The 17,972-nt window shown below is 54.1% G+C and overlaps 8 protein-coding genes across 8 annotated transcripts; 5 read left to right on the forward strand and 3 right to left on the reverse strand.

Moving 5' to 3' along the window:
* Nucleotides 1-302: 302 nt before the first annotated feature.
* On the forward strand, nucleotides 303-1,463 carry HMPREF1541_09510 (uncharacterized protein; the record flags this gene model as incomplete). The annotated part of the gene is made up of 2 exons (XM_008714183.1): nucleotides 303-314; nucleotides 375-1,463. 2 exons carry the CDS (start codon nucleotides 303-305, stop codon nucleotides 1,461-1,463), a joined length of 1,101 nt encoding a protein of 366 aa, XP_008712405.1.
* Nucleotides 1,464-2,928: 1,465 nt separating this feature from the next.
* On the forward strand, nucleotides 2,929-3,855 carry HMPREF1541_09511 (uncharacterized protein; the record flags this gene model as incomplete). The annotated part of the gene is made up of 2 exons (XM_008714184.1): nucleotides 2,929-3,612; nucleotides 3,676-3,855. 2 exons carry the CDS (start codon nucleotides 2,929-2,931, stop codon nucleotides 3,853-3,855), a joined length of 864 nt encoding a protein of 287 aa, XP_008712406.1.
* Nucleotides 3,856-4,389: 534 nt separating this feature from the next.
* HMPREF1541_09512 (uncharacterized protein) lies at nucleotides 4,390-4,975 on the reverse strand (the record flags this gene model as incomplete). Its single annotated transcript, XM_008714185.1, has 2 exons — nucleotides 4,390-4,875; nucleotides 4,910-4,975. 2 exons carry the CDS (start codon nucleotides 4,973-4,975, stop codon nucleotides 4,390-4,392), a joined length of 552 nt encoding a protein of 183 aa, XP_008712407.1.
* A 300-nt stretch (nucleotides 4,976-5,275) lies between these two features.
* HMPREF1541_09513 (NADH-ubiquinone oxidoreductase 19.3 kDa subunit, mitochondrial) lies at nucleotides 5,276-6,065 on the forward strand (the record flags this gene model as incomplete). Its single annotated transcript, XM_008714186.1, has 3 exons — nucleotides 5,276-5,318; nucleotides 5,367-5,975; nucleotides 6,025-6,065. 3 exons carry the CDS (start codon nucleotides 5,276-5,278, stop codon nucleotides 6,063-6,065), a joined length of 693 nt encoding a protein of 230 aa, XP_008712408.1.
* A 1,008-nt stretch (nucleotides 6,066-7,073) lies between these two features.
* Nucleotides 7,074-9,488, forward strand: HMPREF1541_09514 (uncharacterized protein; the record flags this gene model as incomplete). The annotated part of the gene is made up of 1 exon (XM_008714187.1): nucleotides 7,074-9,488. One exon carries the CDS (start codon nucleotides 7,074-7,076, stop codon nucleotides 9,486-9,488), a length of 2,415 nt encoding a protein of 804 aa, XP_008712409.1.
* Nucleotides 9,489-10,433: 945 nt separating this feature from the next.
* HMPREF1541_09515 (uncharacterized protein) lies at nucleotides 10,434-11,117 on the reverse strand (the record flags this gene model as incomplete). The annotated part of the gene is made up of 2 exons (XM_008714188.1): nucleotides 10,434-11,002; nucleotides 11,051-11,117. 2 exons carry the CDS (start codon nucleotides 11,115-11,117, stop codon nucleotides 10,434-10,436), a joined length of 636 nt encoding a protein of 211 aa, XP_008712410.1.
* Nucleotides 11,118-11,821: 704 nt separating this feature from the next.
* Nucleotides 11,822-14,660, reverse strand: HMPREF1541_09516 (uncharacterized protein; the record flags this gene model as incomplete). Its single annotated transcript, XM_008714189.1, has 3 exons — nucleotides 11,822-12,286; nucleotides 12,333-14,367; nucleotides 14,416-14,660. 3 exons carry the CDS (start codon nucleotides 14,658-14,660, stop codon nucleotides 11,822-11,824), a joined length of 2,745 nt encoding a protein of 914 aa, XP_008712411.1.
* A 653-nt stretch (nucleotides 14,661-15,313) lies between these two features.
* Nucleotides 15,314-16,897, forward strand: HMPREF1541_09517 (uncharacterized protein; the record flags this gene model as incomplete). Its single annotated transcript, XM_008714190.1, has 1 exon — nucleotides 15,314-16,897. The coding sequence occupies one exon, from the start codon at nucleotides 15,314-15,316 to the stop codon at nucleotides 16,895-16,897; it is 1,584 nt and encodes a 527-aa protein (XP_008712412.1).
* Nucleotides 16,898-17,972: the final 1,075 nt, after the last annotated feature.

The following is a 17,972-nucleotide window of genomic DNA, read 5'->3' on the forward strand; positions in this document are numbered from 1 at the left end:
CTGACCTCAATCTGCCCAAACCTCCACTTATCTGCCTCGAAACCTCAACACCTTACCCTTCCTCCTTCACACTCGTTCTTCCACTCGTTGAAGAAATTGACGGTCTCGTCGATTCTCTCGGTTGGGCCGTCCGTTGGCTTTGTTTGTCTTTGACCACCTCGGACCTCTTGTTTGGTGCTAATTCCACTCTGAAACCAGGCCTGGACCCCACGCCTAACGCCCACCTCCCTTGCTCCTCCTACTTTCGATCGATTCTATCTACCTCCTCATTCGTACCGGCGACAGCCAAATAATCAGTCAAGATGACGACAATGGTATGTACCGTCCGGCGGAGGCACTGGTCAGCCAGAAATGGTGGACTAACAACATAGCAGGATCTTCGTGTCGGTAACAAATACCGCATTGGCCGCAAGATTGGCAGTGGTTCCTTCGGTGACATCTATCTTGGAACCAACATCATCTCTGGTGAGGAGATCGCTATCAAGCTCGAATCTGTCAAGGCCAAGCACCCCCAGCTCGAATATGAGGCACGCGTCTACAAGTCCCTGGCCGGTGGCGTGGGTATCCCCTTCGTCCGCTGGTTTGGCACCGAGTGTGACTACAACGCCATGGTCCTTGACCTTCTCGGTCCCTCGCTCGAAGATCTCTTCAACTTCTGCAACCGGAAATTCTCTTTGAAGACCGTCCTGCTGTTGGCTGACCAACTCATCTCCCGCATCGAATACATCCATGCCAAGTCCTTCATTCACCGCGATATCAAGCCCGACAACTTTCTCATGGGCATCGGAAAGCGAGGCAATCAGGTCAACGTTATTGACTTCGGTCTGGCTAAGAAGTACCGCGATCCCAAGACGCACTTCCACATCCCCTATAGAGAGAACAAGAATCTCACAGGTACTGCTCGCTATGCCTCCATCAACACCCATCTCGGTGTGGAGCAATCTCGCCGCGACGATATGGAGTCTCTTGGCTATGTCATGCTCTACTTCTGCCGGGGTTCACTTCCATGGCAAGGTCTCAAGGCTGCCACTAAGAAGCAGAAGTATGACCGTATCATGGAGAAGAAGATGACCACTCCCACCGAAGTCCTTTGCCGCGGTTTCCCCAACGAGTTCGCCATCTACCTTAACTACACCCGATCTCTCCGCTTCGACGATAAGCCCGACTATTCGTATCTCCGAAAGATCTTCCGTGATCTCTTCGTCCGCGAATCATTCCAGTACGATTATGTTTTCGACTGGACCGTCTACAAGTATCAGAAGAATGCACAGGCCATCGCTGCTGCCTCTGGCAATCAGCCTGCTCAAGATGAGGAGGAGAAGCCCCGCCCTCGCGGCACTGCTGCTGCTACGGGCCCTACTCCAACCGGTGCTGGTAAGCCTAACGCTATCTCCAGCTCTCGACGCAAGGTCATTGAACGCGGTGCATCAGGCAACGACCAAGGTGGAAGTGATAGGATGTGAGTACTGAGACCTTCGGTTCTGTGTAAGGGACCTCCTCTGCGTTGTGCTTCGGTTCCGTGGAGGTTTGAAATGGCATCTGACTAATATCTAGACTTCGACGATAGGCTGCGTTCTGGCACGAGGGTAACCACCGGTAACGGCGGCTATCGTTGAAACAGAATGATGGCATCGTGTTCACCCACTCTATCCATCTTGAGCCAAGAACCACCCACTTTACTTGACTCACACAATCTGGGAATGTCGGATCCCGCGCGGGGTTTGCCAACGGCACATGGCAGATCCGGATCGGGAATTCAACCACCATGACCCAATCGATCGATCAAATCACGACCAAGGGCACCTCCTTACTACGAGTAACGAGAAATATGTGGCTCCGACTTTTGCAAAATATCATGACAACTGGACAGGAGCCTGTCTGACGATCCTCACCGACCGGACAGGCTCGACTCAAACTGCCACAGCATCGATGATATGAGCCACCGACGTACCGACAGATCAATCATTTACGACCTCCCCTCACTATCTCAGCAAGTTTTTCTTATCATCCTTCCCAACACGCCATGCCTGCTCTTCAGCAGACCCGGCACGGAAGACGATGTCGAAGGTTCTGACTCCAAGTGTACCGAGAGTCTGTAACCTACTCGTCCATGTTTGGGAGGGTGAGCCAGCAATTTTAGGTATCCGGTGGGGGAATTGTGAGGGGCCGCTTCTGAGGAGGTCCAAAGGGGAAGCATTGCTATGCTGGAAACATTTATCATTCGAGGCTTGTGACCTCGATCAACAACACTCGACTAGGCAGTCAATCCAAAAACCCAAAATTTGTGCCAAAATGGGACTTCTCTTTCTCCATGTCGTGCACCTGCTTCGGCTCCCGGGAATATCACAACTACTGGTGAGCGAGCTGGTTAGGTTTCCTCAAGTCTCTGCAACGTGTACAGCCACCTACGTTGTTGTGCAGAGGCGCCGCAATGCTAATTGGAAGTTCAGCCCCACCTTGAATTGTCTGTAATCGTGTGTTGGGACTTGGTCCTCATCTTGTTCGGCGGTGAGTTTCGTATGCTTGCAGCGTCCTGACATGATAAGAGGTAAAGACTCCATTCATGGTGTAGCGTCAAATGCGGGATGTGAAAGCATCGACGGGTCTAGACTTGACCGAGACCGGGGTTAATGAAAGCTACCTACGGTAGTCCTAAGAAGGAAGTGGTTGGTAATGAAGTTGCCGAGAGAGCTCTTATTGCTGTTGTAGACCCGATTGAAGATCACCATATTGTCAGCGCTTGAGTCTCTATATCAAACCATCAGTGGTGCTATGCCTACTACTTGAGCCACCTGGCACCATTTACCTCTGACGCCGCCCCGCCCCGACAAAATCTCCGCATTCGAATGTGAGACCGTCCTACTAGCTAACTGCACCCTTTCGATAACACCTCCCTCCTCGCCAACAACAGTATCAACTATTCTCACAATGGTCGAGCTCCGCAAACGGCCCGCCCGCGACCCGGCCCCCGCGCCCCCTCCAGCCAAGCGTTCCTCCAGCAAGTCCGCCAGCACCTCCAAGGTCAAGCAGGCCGTCGACAAGGCCAAGGCCGCCATCTCTGGCTCCCCCTCTGAAGAGGCTAAAGCTTCTGACCACGGCGCTGGCGAGATGCCCGTCGCGACTGAGACGGGCGTGCTGCCCGAGACGACCGGCACTGCCGGCGATCAGGACGCGGCCGCCGCTCCGGTCACGAACGCGGTCGCCACCACGGAAGCTACTGCTGCTGGTACCGCGGGCGGAGCGACGGCGGCGTCAGGCACGACGACGTCGACATCGACGAAGTTGAGCCGCGACGCGGTGGGCAGCAAGGTAAACTTGGCCGGGTTCGGCGGCACGGTCACCACGCACGAGGGCCGCGAGGTCACGGTGCAGCAGCTGCTGCAGGAGGTGGCGCAGAGTCCCGTGGGAGGCGCGGATGGCCGTGGGAAGGGGTTGGTGCTCTTCACGTACCCGAAAGCGTCTACCCCGGGGTGTACGACGCAGGCGTGCCTCTTCAGGGACAACTACAGGCCTATCACGCAGGCCGGGTTTGCGATCTATGGCCTCAGCACGGACAGCCCCAAGGCGAATACGAATTTTGTGGCGAAGCAGGGACTGCAGTATCCTTTGTTGGTGAGTGGGCCTTTCGTGAGGTGTGGTTTTGGAGTTGGGGGAATCGTGGCTGACAGGTTGCAGTGTGATCCGAATGCGAGTCTGACGACGGCGATTGGCATGAAGAAGCCGGGCGCGGGGAAGGGGACGACGAGGGGGGTGGTGATCTTGGGAGTGGATGGTGGTGTCAAGTTGTGGGAGCAGGCTGGCCCGCAACGCACTCTGGATGTTGTCCTGGAATACGTTAAGCAGGAGGGCGCTTAGGGCATGTGGACAGGATGAAGGGAAACATCTTTTGCTTATGCAGGCTGCAGGAAAAAATACGGACAACTCGGTCGCTATGGAGGCATGTCATGCAAGCAAACAGGGGACTCGATTGTTCAAAAGCGATCGAGAGGGAAGCAGTGCTCGCCTTTGCACAGCCCAGCATGCACCGAAGTGGCCGTGCCTTCCGATTGACTGGGATAGTATATGATTGTTTTCCTCGTAATTCTGCCCATGCGCAGACCCTGTATCCGAGAAACGTGCTGCAGACTCGCTATTTGCCACGGGAGACATGCGACTGGATGGTGCAGCAACACGGATAAGGTATTCGAAGGCCATTCAGCGGATAGGCGACAGACTTGGCTTGGGCTGACGAACCTCGCTTTCACAGTTCAGGGGACCGGTTGTCTTTCCGGATTGCGAGCGGTGGTCTCCATGGCAGATTACCATTCCTACCACCCGGTGCTTTTGAAGTGGATGTAACAGACGCCATCCCCGGCAGATCACACAAGGAAGGGAAACGTGATGGCCGGATCATATGCTCGTGACGCCGGGAGACCATGCGTGTCCTATCCGTTGCAGTTCTGTTGCAAACTTCTTGCTTGTGATGGTGGCAGGCCGACCATTCGAATTGGCCAATTGCAACGGCGTACGTTCCTCCGGAGTGAAGAAAGGATTCAGCATGAGCTGGATATAGGCAGTCTGCACAGCTCGAAAAGCTGGCTTCATCTCAGCATCCCTGAGACCGACGATTGGCTGCGCCTTCCGCTTGTCATCTGGCTCTTCTTTGGCTAGCCGTCCCATCATATCGACTATGATGATGAACTTGATGCCTGTGTTGGTAAGCCAGCCATAGGCCGCCAGGCGTTCATCAACTGCATGGAGTAGACCCAGATCCTGGTCGACCGTCTTTGCGCGAGTACGTATATCGAATATGTCAAGGCTTGAATTCAGAATGAAGGACATATCTAGTTCCTGCTCTTCGTGTGGTGGGAAGAGGGAGATGTGGAGGGGTTCATCCTGCGCTGAGGGTCAGCCATAGCTACGCACTTACAGCTTTCGTAGTCCTGACATGTTTGCCTATGATGCCTATGCAGGCGATAGACGGCGTAGCTGTCATCGCCGTAGTCGCATGAAATTGTGCATTGAATGGATTCAGGCCAATGCTCTTGTCAGATCAAGTTGTGGGCGGCAATGGGCAGATGAGTTGTGCTTGCGGGAGTGCTCTCCGCGCTGGGCGAATCCGGCCAATCACAAAAGGGTGAATAAACGAACAGGAATAATTGATCCACTCAAGGTCGGGAGCACCACGACGCCAAATGGAAGACATCATTGACGGCACACCACTGTCGCCTCTCAAGTCTCCCCTCCTTGCACTTTCTTGTTTGCCCTGCCTTTCCTTTGTTAGAGGACTGACAAGATGATGTCCCTTTCAAGGACCGTTGCGCCGCGTGCGCTGCGAGGTAGCTACCACACCTTGTCTTTGCCACAGCTCCCACTGACCCGAGTAGCAGCGCAAGCGACCCCGTTCCTCCTCCGCGCCACACCATCAGCCAGCATTTCTTCCTCGGCTTCAAAGTCTGCTACCTCAGTGCCAGCTCCTGCTCAGACGTCCAGCGATCCTTCGCGGCTACCTGTCACTGGCGGCCGACGACGCGAAGTACCCCTCGCTTCGCAGGAGCCGAAGAAGGGTGCTATGCAATATGCCCTCACAACACTCGACCAGGTCGCCAACTGGGCTCGTCAAGGCTCATTATGGCCCATGACATTCGGTCTGGCTTGCTGTGCCGTCGAGATGATGCATCTATCAACGCCCCGGTACGATCAGGATCGACTTGGTATAATCTTCCGTGCATCACCCCGACAGAGTGATGTGATGATTGTGGCAGGAACTCTCACCAATAAGATGGCGCCGGCCTTGCGACAGGTTTATGATCAGATGCCAGATCCCCGGTGGGTCGTCAGCATGGGCAGCTGTGCCAACGGTGGCGGTTACTATCACTACAGCTACAGTGTTACCAGAGGTTGCGATCGTATTGTGCCGGTGGATATTTACGTGCCTGGATGCCCGCCCACTGCTGAGGCTCTGATGTATGGCATGTTCCAGCTACAGAAGAAGAGTGCGTTCCCTGAATCCGCTGACTGTGTGGCGATGCTAACAAGTTCTAGTGAGGCACACACGCATCACGAGAATGTGGTACAGAAAGTAGTAGAGGTCGAAATTGCACAGGCTCAAAGAGCAGCGGCGTTAGGGCACGAAAGCACGATCGAAGAATGGCAGACTTTTTGTCGGCTTGTACAGAACAAGTTTCAGTCTTTTGCGACAGCAATACTATTTCATTGAACTCGGATTCTGATACCTGCCGGTGTCTCCCTGCCAGGGAGCCGAGCACTACGGTCTTGTGGCAATTCGCGGCCTCATCTCTGCCTGGACCATATGTCTTGTCTTGTGCTCCTAGAAGTGCACGAGCCGGGTCCGCTCAGGCCGGGCTACGGCGACACTTCCTGCTCCCTTACTGCCACGTAAGAGTCTTATTTGCTATAGTATACCTGGTGCTCACTATGAATACCATCGTACGTGCCTCGCCCGACTCCTGCCAGCGGTTCGTGTGTAGGCACGGCTGGGGAGTCCAGCAAAGTGCCGCCAGATGGCCAGGCGCAAGCCAGGTCATTCCGACAGCAATATCATAGTGGCACACGACGTATCACCCGCGTGAACTGTGGTGCATGTTCGCATCTCGTCAGACGCTCTCCTACATAACAGTACCGCAGACCCCTGTCAAGCCGGCACAGTCGCTCCGAGCCGAGCCTGCCCCAATTGGCCTGAGAAAACAACTTAGCCCGCCTCCAAGGAACTTTCCAAGAACTCGACGCAAACGCGGTGGTCCTTCGCAACTTCATCGCTTGTACATAGGCCATCTCTCTTCTTATTTTCTGTATAATATCAACGTCAGAGCCGCAAAGCAAGAACCACGTGCGGGATACGGACGCCGACAAAACACTATTCAGGCAGTGAGTTCGCGATTCGCAAACGCGACCCACTAGCTCAAGCATCTTGACGACAGGGGTTGGATCAACACGCACCTCGAGGCAGCCGTCATACCAGTCCGTTTCCACCAGCGCACTCCTAGCCTTCCTTATCGGCCACTGTAGGCCCCAGACCTACCGGTGTCGTATGACTGTCACTATATTCCCTCCACGATAACAGCGTCTCCGCCATGGGGTGGCAGCGCACTGCCTCCTCGGGCCACGATGAAAGAGACCTTGCAAACATGCGTGGCCGTGCACAGTCAGATATCGAGAAGGAACCATTACGAATATCACGACCCAGCGACGACTACGACGATGACCCACTCTCCGCAAGCTCGTCACGGAGCGTTTCGTCCTCACACAGGTTGAACGTGGCATATTCAGGAAGACCACGCTCCTCGTTTCTTATGAAGTCCCCGGCGCAGATTGTACGATACCTATGCCTAGCGCTTGCGGTAGTGCTAGTTTTCTTCATGTTTTCATTGGTACAAATGAGCAAAAGTTCAGCGAAACAAGTTGAGACTGCGATACAGGAAAAGATTCAGGAACAAGTGGCTCCGGCGAGACCTCCAGTCTGGGAGGAGTTTCCGTTCCTTGACAGATACTATGGAGGACTGCGAAGTCTGGTCGCACGGAAGGACAATGTGCCCGAGTATCCACAAACAGACGACGAAGGCGAATACAAGGTGGACGAAAACAAGCCCGCGGAAGAGGACCATCCCACCGAGAAGCGGCAAGAGGCAGCACTGCAAGCCAGCATACCATTTAACCCATATCCAGATTACAAGTCGCCAGACTATGTCAGCAAGCACGGTGAGAAGGTTGATTGCTTTCTCGATGAAGCAAACACCATCTCTGTCCCGAGTGTGAGGGCATATGAGGGAGTACCGAAGGGCTTCCCTGACCCAGTCTTGGGCTCCGCGGAAATGCTAGGTATGCGCACTGACCTCTGCTTTGAACGCTTTGGAAGATTGGGACCCTATGGCTTAGGGTACAGCTTGAATCGTGGGGGAAGTGGAGCTCAATTGGAGGGAGAAAGGGAAGGGTCTGATCTGGTATGGCAAAATGCGCCTGAAGTCGACTACCGAAGCGTAAAGTGGATCGACGTACAAGATCGTTGTCTCGCTGCCAATGCTCACCGATTCAAACAGCCACCAAAGCCTAAGACTGACAAGTTTCGAGCAATGCCGATCGGGGGTCTCTCAAAAAGAGAAGAAGAACCGAGCGATTTCAAAGCTACGAAGCCATCAGATGAAAAGAAACCTGGCTCGGATCCCTTATCGCGCACAGCGGTCGTTATACGAACCTGGCACGACTACCCTTATACCCCAGAAGATCTTATCTACCTCCGTTCGATCATCTCCGAGTTGAGCATCGAGAGTGGAGGCGAGTATACGGTCCTCTTCCTGATCCACGTCAAAGATAACAACCTGCCCATCTTCTCCGACGATGAGACATACGAGCGCGTCTTGGGAGACTCTCTACCCGAGGAATTCCGTGGTATGGGCGTATTGTGGAATGAAAGACAGATGGAACTCATGTATGGTGGTCTTGAGGAGACTCACATGCGTGACCTCCCGGTTCATGGCGTCTACCGAAGCACGTTCATGCCCATGCAATATCTTGCTTGGACTCATCCGGAATTCGACTTCTTCTGGCACTGGGAAATGGACATCCGTACCACCAACCACTGGTACCACCTGTTCTCCAGCGTCGTCGATTGGGCCCGCAAACAACCTCGTAAACTCCTCTGGGAACGGAATTCGCGTTTCTACGTCCCTTCTAAGCATGGCTCTTGGGACGACTTCAGTCACATGGTCCGCATTCAAACCGAGCAAGGCACCAATTCCCCAAACAATATGTGGTCAGGTCTAGGAAAAGGCGACCGCACGCCCGGTGCCAGCGCGCAACACGGCGATCGCCCAATCTGGGGACCAGAACGCCCACTGGATGACGATGTTGCCTTTGATGATGACCCTGAGCCACCCACCTCCTTTGAAAAAGACAAGTATACCTGGGGCGTCGGAGAGGAGGCCGACCTAATCAGCTTCAACCCGCTTTTCGATCCTGATGCCACAACCTGGCTGCTCGCCGAGGACACTACTGGCTACAACAAGACCCGTGGACAGCCTCCACGCCGTACTGCCATCATCACCGCTTCCCGTCTGAGCCGCAAGTTGCTCGTCAACATGCATAAAGAAACCGCGAAGAACCGACACACCATGTTCTCGGAAATGTGGCCCGCCAGCTGTGCTCTGCATCACGGTCTTAAAGCCGTCTACGCGCCTCATGCCGAGTACATTGACCGCCGATGGCCCGTCGAGTATCTCGAGTCGGTATTCAACGGCGGTCGAAACGGCGCGACAGGCGGTACAAGAACGAGCGTCTTTGGCGACCGAGAGCACAACTTCCGCGGCACTACTTGGTACTACAACGCCGGCTTCCCAGAGGTGCTGTGGCATCGTTGGCTGGGAATGCGTTTCAACAACGACGGCGGCGAGCAGACTGAGGTGAGCGGTGAGGGCAGAATGTGCTTACCAGGAATGCTCTTGCATCCCGTCAAACGGGTGGAGCTGGTCCAAGAGGGCCTGAGGGCGGACTAGACCGTGTTGTGTGTGACAGGCGCTTTCCTGCTGCAGATGATAGCAGGACATGAGCGTTGTACAATTGGCAAAAAAGCGCGGTTGGCGTCCCAGCGTTCTGGCGGCTGTACCCTTGCGAGGGGCAGGGCGTCTATGTTTTTAGCACTTGTGTATTTTTTGGGCTAATACATCGACTGAACATATCCGTTGTCGTTACCTACCGCTGCGTCTTCTCAATTTCTTACGACATAGTTTTTTGGGGCTCGGCCGCTGAAAGCATAACACGAGGTGCTTGCCTCACGTAAAATGTGAGTCGAACACGAGCTCGCCCAACGAGTTGTCCATGTTTGCTCGACGTCAGATGACTTGATCGTGCAGCCTAAGCAACACGGATCCGCCTGAAACGCATGCTTCTATCAATTGATATACTTTGAGCCTTGAGCGTCATAGACCAAGGAGGATTCTGACCTGTTCGACGCGGTATGAAAGTTCACGTGTATTAATTTCGGAATATTCAGGGCAGAGTGGACGGATCAGCATTGGTACACCGTCGGCATTGAGTCAATCGGGTTGTGTCATTCGGTCCGCAGCCAGAAAGCACGGGCTGAAGACCTGCATTATGTTCCCAACTTTCGGCTATCTATCGATGGCTCAAGGGCCGCTGGATTGTGAAGACGGACTCCTATCGCTAGACCTTCGTGGCCTAACGTCGGTGCTCATCCAAGAGTCAAGGTGATGAAGGGGTCGTACAGGGTTTTCATTTCCGACTCGAGAATCGGATTTCGGGTAGGGGAACTGCGTGCTATTCGACAAGCATACGCAGCCTCGTCCATCTGGGTCAATTCGTTGACAGACCGCAATGTCTCATGACACCGGACAGTGGTCCATCCTCTCATTCAGCACAACATCGCTCGTATCGTCATTTTATGGGTTATCGCGTCAATCGTTCACGCTGTCATATCAACCTCAGAAGGTATCCGGCTCGTCACCATTGAGGCCTTCCTCTGCCTCCGCGGGAATCTCGAAGCCATCCTCAGTCGAATAGAGGATGGCCTGAATGTTGCGCACTAATCCATTCTCGTCCTTCTCGATCTCGGGGTCTTGTTCAATGGCCGTTTGCAACAAGAGTTCGATGTCTCTCAACTTGCTGAAGTAGAAGTCTCTCTCTTTCTCCAATCCTGCAATCGCTTCTTTCATCGTCTCGTTCTCCTGACGTAGTGCCATAGCTGCTGCACCACCGCCTGCACCAATCGCTGCACCGCCAGCGGCCGAGCCAGTGCGTGGACCAGCCCGCGCCGCAGACGTTGCTGGTTTGCGGGCACCGGCGCCAACTGCCGATGGACGGGCGGCAGGCGCAGCGGGGCCAGCTGTACCAGCAGCCTTGCGGCGTGCGACAGCGTCATAGTCGTGTCCTGGGAAGTATTGGTCCCAGTAGCGCTTAGTCCACTGGAGAAACTCGAGGTTGTCCTGCATTTTGCATTTGACGAGAGACTCTATCGGAACGGTTCGTTCGATGCCATGGCGGGTGAAAGCATCTAGGATACGCGGTTAGACATGGACATGACAGGACCGCAGCAATGTACTTTGTAAGATCTTGAAATTCTGAATGTAAGCATATTCAGTGTTGACGTTGAACTTGACTCGGCTCATGGGGATATCGACTGTCAATTGTCAGCCATTGATCTCATGCTGTGTTGAGGGACCATACGGTAGATAGAATCCAGAATCTGGCAGAGAGCAGCACTGCATACGGTCAGTATGAATCGGGTGTCCAGGAGGACTAACGCACCCTGTCCCGCACTGCTCGACCTTTGTCACATTGAGCTGCAGAAGGCTGTTGAGCCAGTGCAGGAGTTCTTGTCTGACTTATCATCAGCTGATGTCCAGAGGATCGAGTGTTCAACTCGGCTAATGGGGCGCACCTAGATTCACCCATAGTGTCGGTATCCGATCGAGGGGTAACTCAGGCGGGAGACGGAACTGGATCGGTCACGGTGGATGCGCTCGCTTTCAAATGTCTGTCGAGACAACTGTGCAGGATCACTATGTATGCGTAAAGTTGCGCCACTGCACAAACACAAGATAATGTGGTAGTATTCAGATTTGTAGACAATCAAAACAAACGAATTATCTCACGAAGTGAAGCCGCCTTGTGGAGGAAGAACGCTCGGAGAAAGTGGCCAATCCGAACGGCTAAGGCTGAAACATCCACGGGTGATCATCGGCTCCTCTCAGTCATCTCCACCACGGTTGCACAATTCACACAAACAAGACCAAATGATTATAAGCATGAGAACGATCATGCTTGTACTGGCATTGTTGTGATGGCCTAGCAGAACTTTTCATGACCTCTACTATCTCGTAGCCTCATTCGCATCACTGGCGGGTTGAGCCTTTGCTTTTCGCTCGCCTTCCAATGACTCGGACTCGGCTTTAGCATTGGCGGGTTGGCTCTTGCCCTTCGCCTCGGGAATGCCCTTAGTATCAGGGTTCTGGCCCTGTATGTCAGGGTGGTCCGGTGCGACAGCTGGCACTTCATTACCAGCCTCGTCAATGACTCTAGTCCGCGTCTCATACTTGGTCTCGAATTTGGCCTTGCCCTCCTTCACCAGCGCCTTCACTGCCTCATCGTCGAGAAGATTGCCGTCTTGGTCTCTGTACTCGACGCTCTCCTCTCGTCCTACGACTTTGGAATCGTCCTGTTTCTTGGGAGTGACAGCCTCCTTGGGCATAGCCTCAGAGGAGCCGGCCGCGACAGGCGAAGATGTGGGAGTAGCTCCATCAAACGCTACAGATACAGGTGTCGAATACTTGGAATACTGTGTGCGTCAGTTCCTATCCAAAATGAGGAGCCAAATGACTTACATCGTCATGGAAGGTGTTGCAATCAAAGTCCCAGGTATCGATGAGCTTCACTGATCGGCACGCATCCTTGGTCCATGTATTGCCATAAGTCAAGGGAGCATATAAAGTGAAAATGAAGACGGCAAACAGCACGAACAATGCAGCGACCGTGTTGCCAATCGCTGGAACCTCCTTCATGCCGAAACTGCGGATCCGGTTGAAAAAGAAGTCGTATAGTTGGCAAAGAGCCATGATAGCGAAGTAAAGGGCCGGGAGGTAGTGGTGCAAGAACAACTGGCGAGCCATGAGATAGAACGGAAAGTAGTGAAACGCCCATCCTAGCACGGTTTGGCCGAGCTCGTAATCGAAGCGCTTGAAGTTGACGCTTGAGTAATCATTGCAACTACGCTGCCAGCGTAGCACAGCCACAGCTTTGAAGACAACATAGGCCAGAATAGCCAAGGTCGAGGGCCACCAGATCGCAGGATTACCGAGAAGGTAGATCTGGCGATGATCTTTACCCCAGAAGTTGATGCCGCGGCGAAGGGTAGGCCAGGATGGAGGACGTGAATCCCATGCGTGAGACTCAGTCAACCCCTTGTTGGTACGCCACATGACCCGCTGAAGCTCCCAGAATTTGCCCAAGAAGCCCGGGTTGCGGTAGTTGACCTTCTCAGCATCCGGACCGAATGTCGGGTGGAAGTTCTGCTCAATATACCAGATGCTGTTGGGCAATGTACCTTGTTTGGCACAGGTGACTTCTTGTTGCTCAAAGCCCCAGTCTGGAAGCTTGACCTTGTGAGAGAAGAGGGCACATCCACTCATAATGTGGATCAGGCGGAACTTGGTCTGAATAGTACGCAGACGTTCTTTGGCAACGTCTCCATCGGACAACGACTTGACAATTTCAACGCGGAACATATCATTGGCATCGCCTTCAAAACCCTCGTAGCCGTAAGCCGACACTTCGTTTTGCCAGTCAGCTTCCGTGACAGGAGGTCGAACGTCGTGGGAGTGCAGACGTCTGTGGGTAGTCAAATGGTACAGACGGATGACGTCGCCGTTCTTGATCAAATCGGTGGTATTGCTCCAAGCGCGAGGTCCAGTTACCGTCACATTGTCAGCGGTCACTGGCTGGGTTTGATTCTCGAGCAGGAAAATGTTGTTCTCGTCCTTGTGAGGATAGAGCGTGACTTGCTGCTGCTTGCTGCCTCCCGGGTACATGTGAGCGTGAGAATGCATGTATCCGCCCTGTGTATTGTGATGTCGGATCGTGACCTCGCTGCCAAACGCAACATCGGCCGGTGTATCAGCCATTCCCTTGTTGTTGAGGGTCGCTTGAAATTCCGAGGACATGAAACCATCGCCATCGCCAGGATTGACGAGGCAAAGAAAGTGAATACCAAACATACCCATGTAGAAAGCCATGGGTATAATGATCAGGCAGAAGACTCGAGCGAAGAAGTGCTTGAACCACTTGCGAGCTGGGACGTTCTCAGTGTCGCCTAGAAGGACCCAAAGCTGAAGTATAGTCAAGCTGCCAACCCACGCGATGGTGAACAGCCCGACCCATTTGACACTGACAGTTGCACCAAGACCGAGACCTGTGGCAGCCAGCCAGAACCACCAGGTTGGATCGAAAGCTCGCTCAGGACCGAGCTCGTGCTGATTGTTGAAGCAAGTCCAAGCCAGAGCAGTGAATGCAGTGCAGATGAGTAGCGGCGAGTCAAGGAGGATCAAACGTGATTGTGTGGTGAGAGCATTCTCGAAGATCAGCAATGCCGTACCCATAGCCGCAGTGACGGTCTTGCATCCATAGGCCTTGAGGGTAAGGAACATAGTCGGAATCGTGAGAACACCGAGCACAGCGGGTAGCATGCGCATGGCAACGTATGGCACCTTTGGCTCGAGATAGTCTTTTCCAATATCCTTGAAATCAAATTTGCCATCGAAACCAGCAAGCCAGCCGGCAAGAGTGATGAGAAGCTTCGCGAGGGGAGGGTGCACATCCATGAAGAACTTGCCCTTAATGTATTTCGAGGCGAATCCACCGAAGCTATCTCATGTCAGACTGGCCAAAGGTTGACTTGGTGGGCTGACTTACTGCACCTCGTCGAACACGACGCTGGTGGGTTGATAGATGCGGAACAGACGAACAGCGGCCGCGAGCACAGTCATGAAAGCCATGACCTGATAGTCGAAGGCCGGGAGCAGAAAGATGTCATTGTCTTTGACACCCTCCGAGGCATAACTCTTCTTGTTGGACGCTTTGCCCGAGCTGCTGTTGCGGGCAGGTGGTGCAGGAGACCGTCCCTTTTCAGAGAATCTCTTCTGTGAAGTGTTCGCCATGGTGGTGTTCCCCAACAGATTGCGTAGAAATTACAGGCGCTTTTCGTGGAGCGATGGTCCCACGTAAACCCTGAAACGTGGCTTCAATAAAAGTTATGGGAAAGAGGATGGAAGGAGAGACAGGAAGGGCGCTGGGTCTCCGTCACTGATCAAAGTGACATGACCAGTTGAGTCGACACAAAGCGCTATATGAAGAAGACAAGTGAAGAAATGTAGAAGGGATGGGAAATAACTGGGAATGCCAACAGCTGTTAACTTCTCAACCAGGTGCGACTGAGGTTCGCGCGGGCGCAGTAAGGAGGTTCAGGCTCGCGCCCCTATTCTTAGCTAACAGGCGTGATTCGCAGCAGCATGTGCGCGTCCACGCGTTGCTCCGGGGCGGGGCTACCCTAACCCTAGCGGCTCGCAAGGCTAGATCTGCGAGGCTACAGTCATGGAATTCATCTTCGAGAAATTTACCCGGCAACTCGCGAGGCCTCCATGACTTGTATCTCCTTGACGGGTCGATAGACAACAGTTCGACGAGTAGGTGGTGGACCGGCACTCATACTTTGCGGGTTTCATCTTCGTTTTCTCATCTCAGCCTTCCTGGTCTTGTTCGTGCACCATCTGTGAGCGACAGCCACTGCGACCGTCACAGTTCAGCGCCAGTGATGGCTTCCAATGGCGTGCCAGAGCTGCCAGAAGCTGCCAACAAACCACCCGAGGGTACTGTGCTCCCACCGAAAGATATCCGCGCCATCATCGAGAAGACCGCTGGCTACGTCGCAAGAAATGGACCTGTTTTTGAAGACCGCATTCGCGACAAGGAACAAGGAAATTCGAGGTTCTCCTTCTTGACGCCCGCCGATGCCTATGCGCCCTTTTATCAGTGGCGGCTCTCCGAAGTCCGTTCTGGTCGTGGTACAGCTGTGTCTGCAGGTCGCGCGGGAGACTCAACACCTGCACCGCAAAAGCCTAAAGGCCCCGAGCCTCCACCAGACTTCCACTTCTGCGCCCGAGTACCGAACATCAGCGCGCAGGATTTGGAGGTCGTCAAGTTGACTGCGTTACATGTTGCGCGGAAAGGCAAGAGCTGGATGACTGCTCTGTCGCAAAGAGAGGCGAGAAACTATCAGTTCGATTTCCTTCGTCCACAACATTCGCTATACAACTTCTTCCAGAGGCTAGTCGACCAATATACCACCTTATTACAGACAGGACCAGACGGACAGAAAGCTGAGCAGGCCCGGATACAAGCTCTACAAGCTAACGTCCAGGACCGATTCAGAGCACTGAATCTGGCCAGGAAACGCGCGGAGTACCTCAAGTTTCAAGAGTCGCAGAAGCAGAAGAAGGAACAAGCGCAAGAGGCAGAGAGGATCGCGTATGCACAGATTGACTGGCATGATTTCGTGGTGGTCGAGACCGTGCTGTTCACAGAGCAAGACGACCACACCGAGCTGCCTCCACCAACGACGCTGAACGACCTACAGAGCGCCAGTCTCGAACAGAAGGCGATGATGAGTCTGTCCAGAACCGATCGGAGGATCGAGGAAGCCATGCCAACCGACGATATGGCAAGTTACGCGTACAACGGTTCGTATCAGGCCGCTCCTGGCCAAGACTACGGCTACGCTCCACCTGTCTCTGCAGATCAACCAGCCTATGCACCTTCGCCGCAACCTCCAGCGCAAGTACCGACGCCGCAACCCGTATATTCACCTGCTCCGCCGGGTGTACCAACGCCGCCTCGAGCAACTGCATCACCCGCACCAGTGCCGGGTCAGCCACCTATGCGGATACGACAAGACTATGTGCCCCGCGCCCAGCAGAGGGCAGCCCGGGGAGCGACTGGTCTATGCCCAAATTGCGGTCAACAAATTCCATTATCGGAGATGGAACAGCATCTTCGGATCGAGCTTCTAGACCCCGAATGGAAGAAGCAACAAGCCAAAGCAACCGCTCGGTCTGCCACCACCAACCTTGGCGGAACCGATGTCGCAGCGAACTTGAAGCGACTCCGCGAGCGGACTGGTGGAGGTGGACCTGTCGATCCCGTTGCCGAGGCCGCCAGCCGGGTGTTAGCAGAGCAAGAAGAGGAAGAGCGGCGCAAAAAGATCCGACTGGAGGGAACGGGCGGAGAGGCTGTTGCATATACGGGGGCCACGCCCTCGACTGGTCAGCAACCGCCGGGCAGGAATATGAGCGTTGAAGAACAGATCCGACTCATACATTCAAAAGCGGGCAAGACGTGATTAGCTGGGGGCTTCTGGGGAGCATAGCCGCGGCAGCGGATGATCTACCGGAAACACGGGGGCTTCGATGAGGTCTGAAACTCATGGGACAGGCATGAGAGATGTGTCGGGTCTACTTTGCGCGAGCGCTTCCTAGTCTTGACAGAACTACGATGGTCTTGATCGTGGTGTCTGCGATGCACGATCATGAGGCTTGCGGTAACCAGATATGCATACCAATAATGACTTCAGCGATCCGGACTTTGCATGCAAGCGTGGGGCGGGGATTCAGAGACATGCATGGGGGGCATTGCGATTCCAACCAGTCGGAGCTCCCTAGGCCTACATTGAGTTCCTACACAGGGCAGGTTTCAGCAAGGAGCTGGACACAGTTAGCCATGATTTCAAGATTCTCGCATCACAATTTACGCTCCCACGACACTGTGGCCCCATCGGCGTTTCTTCGCGTCGTGTCGATGGAAAAGACATACGGAATTGCAGGTGGACTTGGCTGATTGTGGCGTTGATTGGGAAGGCTTCTCGTGCTTTCAAGGTTGGAAGCGAGATCATGACGATTTCCGATTGGATCTGTCCTCTGTTAGAGACGGTATTTAGCGTTTGGAGTATGGCAGGGAATCGCCCAGACGTTGGGTAATTGCGAGCCACCGATATCGTGGCGGGTGAAGTTGGTAGAGTGCTGTCGTCGAAGTCCTCGAGAAGGTGAGCTTGTTGTCGTAGTTGTACGACCACAATGACCACAGGGTGGCCGCAGCTGCTAGCTACGTGCTTGAGATCGCTTAGCTCTCATCCCCTTCCTTACCAGTCTCGGAACATGGAAAGTGCAAGTGCGGTGGGGAAAGAGGTGCAGTAGTCGCGGGCAGGGGTGGCTGGAGCACGAGTTTCCAGAACGTGAGCATCCACCCGCCGCCCCCAGTCTGCGGCCTTGTCTCGTCGTCTCGCAGTCTTTCTGGCACTGCGTCTGCGCCATCCGTTCTCCACGACTGTTGCACCATCTCGTTCTATTGTTGGTGGCCATATTCGATTCTATCATTCGCTCTATTGTACATACCGTCGACGACACGGCTGCCACTGAGCC

This window comes from Cyphellophora europaea (genome assembly GCF_000365145.1).
Source record: "Cyphellophora europaea CBS 101466 unplaced genomic scaffold supercont1.10, whole genome shotgun sequence".
NCBI lineage: Eukaryota > Fungi > Ascomycota > Eurotiomycetes > Chaetothyriales > Cyphellophoraceae > Cyphellophora > Cyphellophora europaea.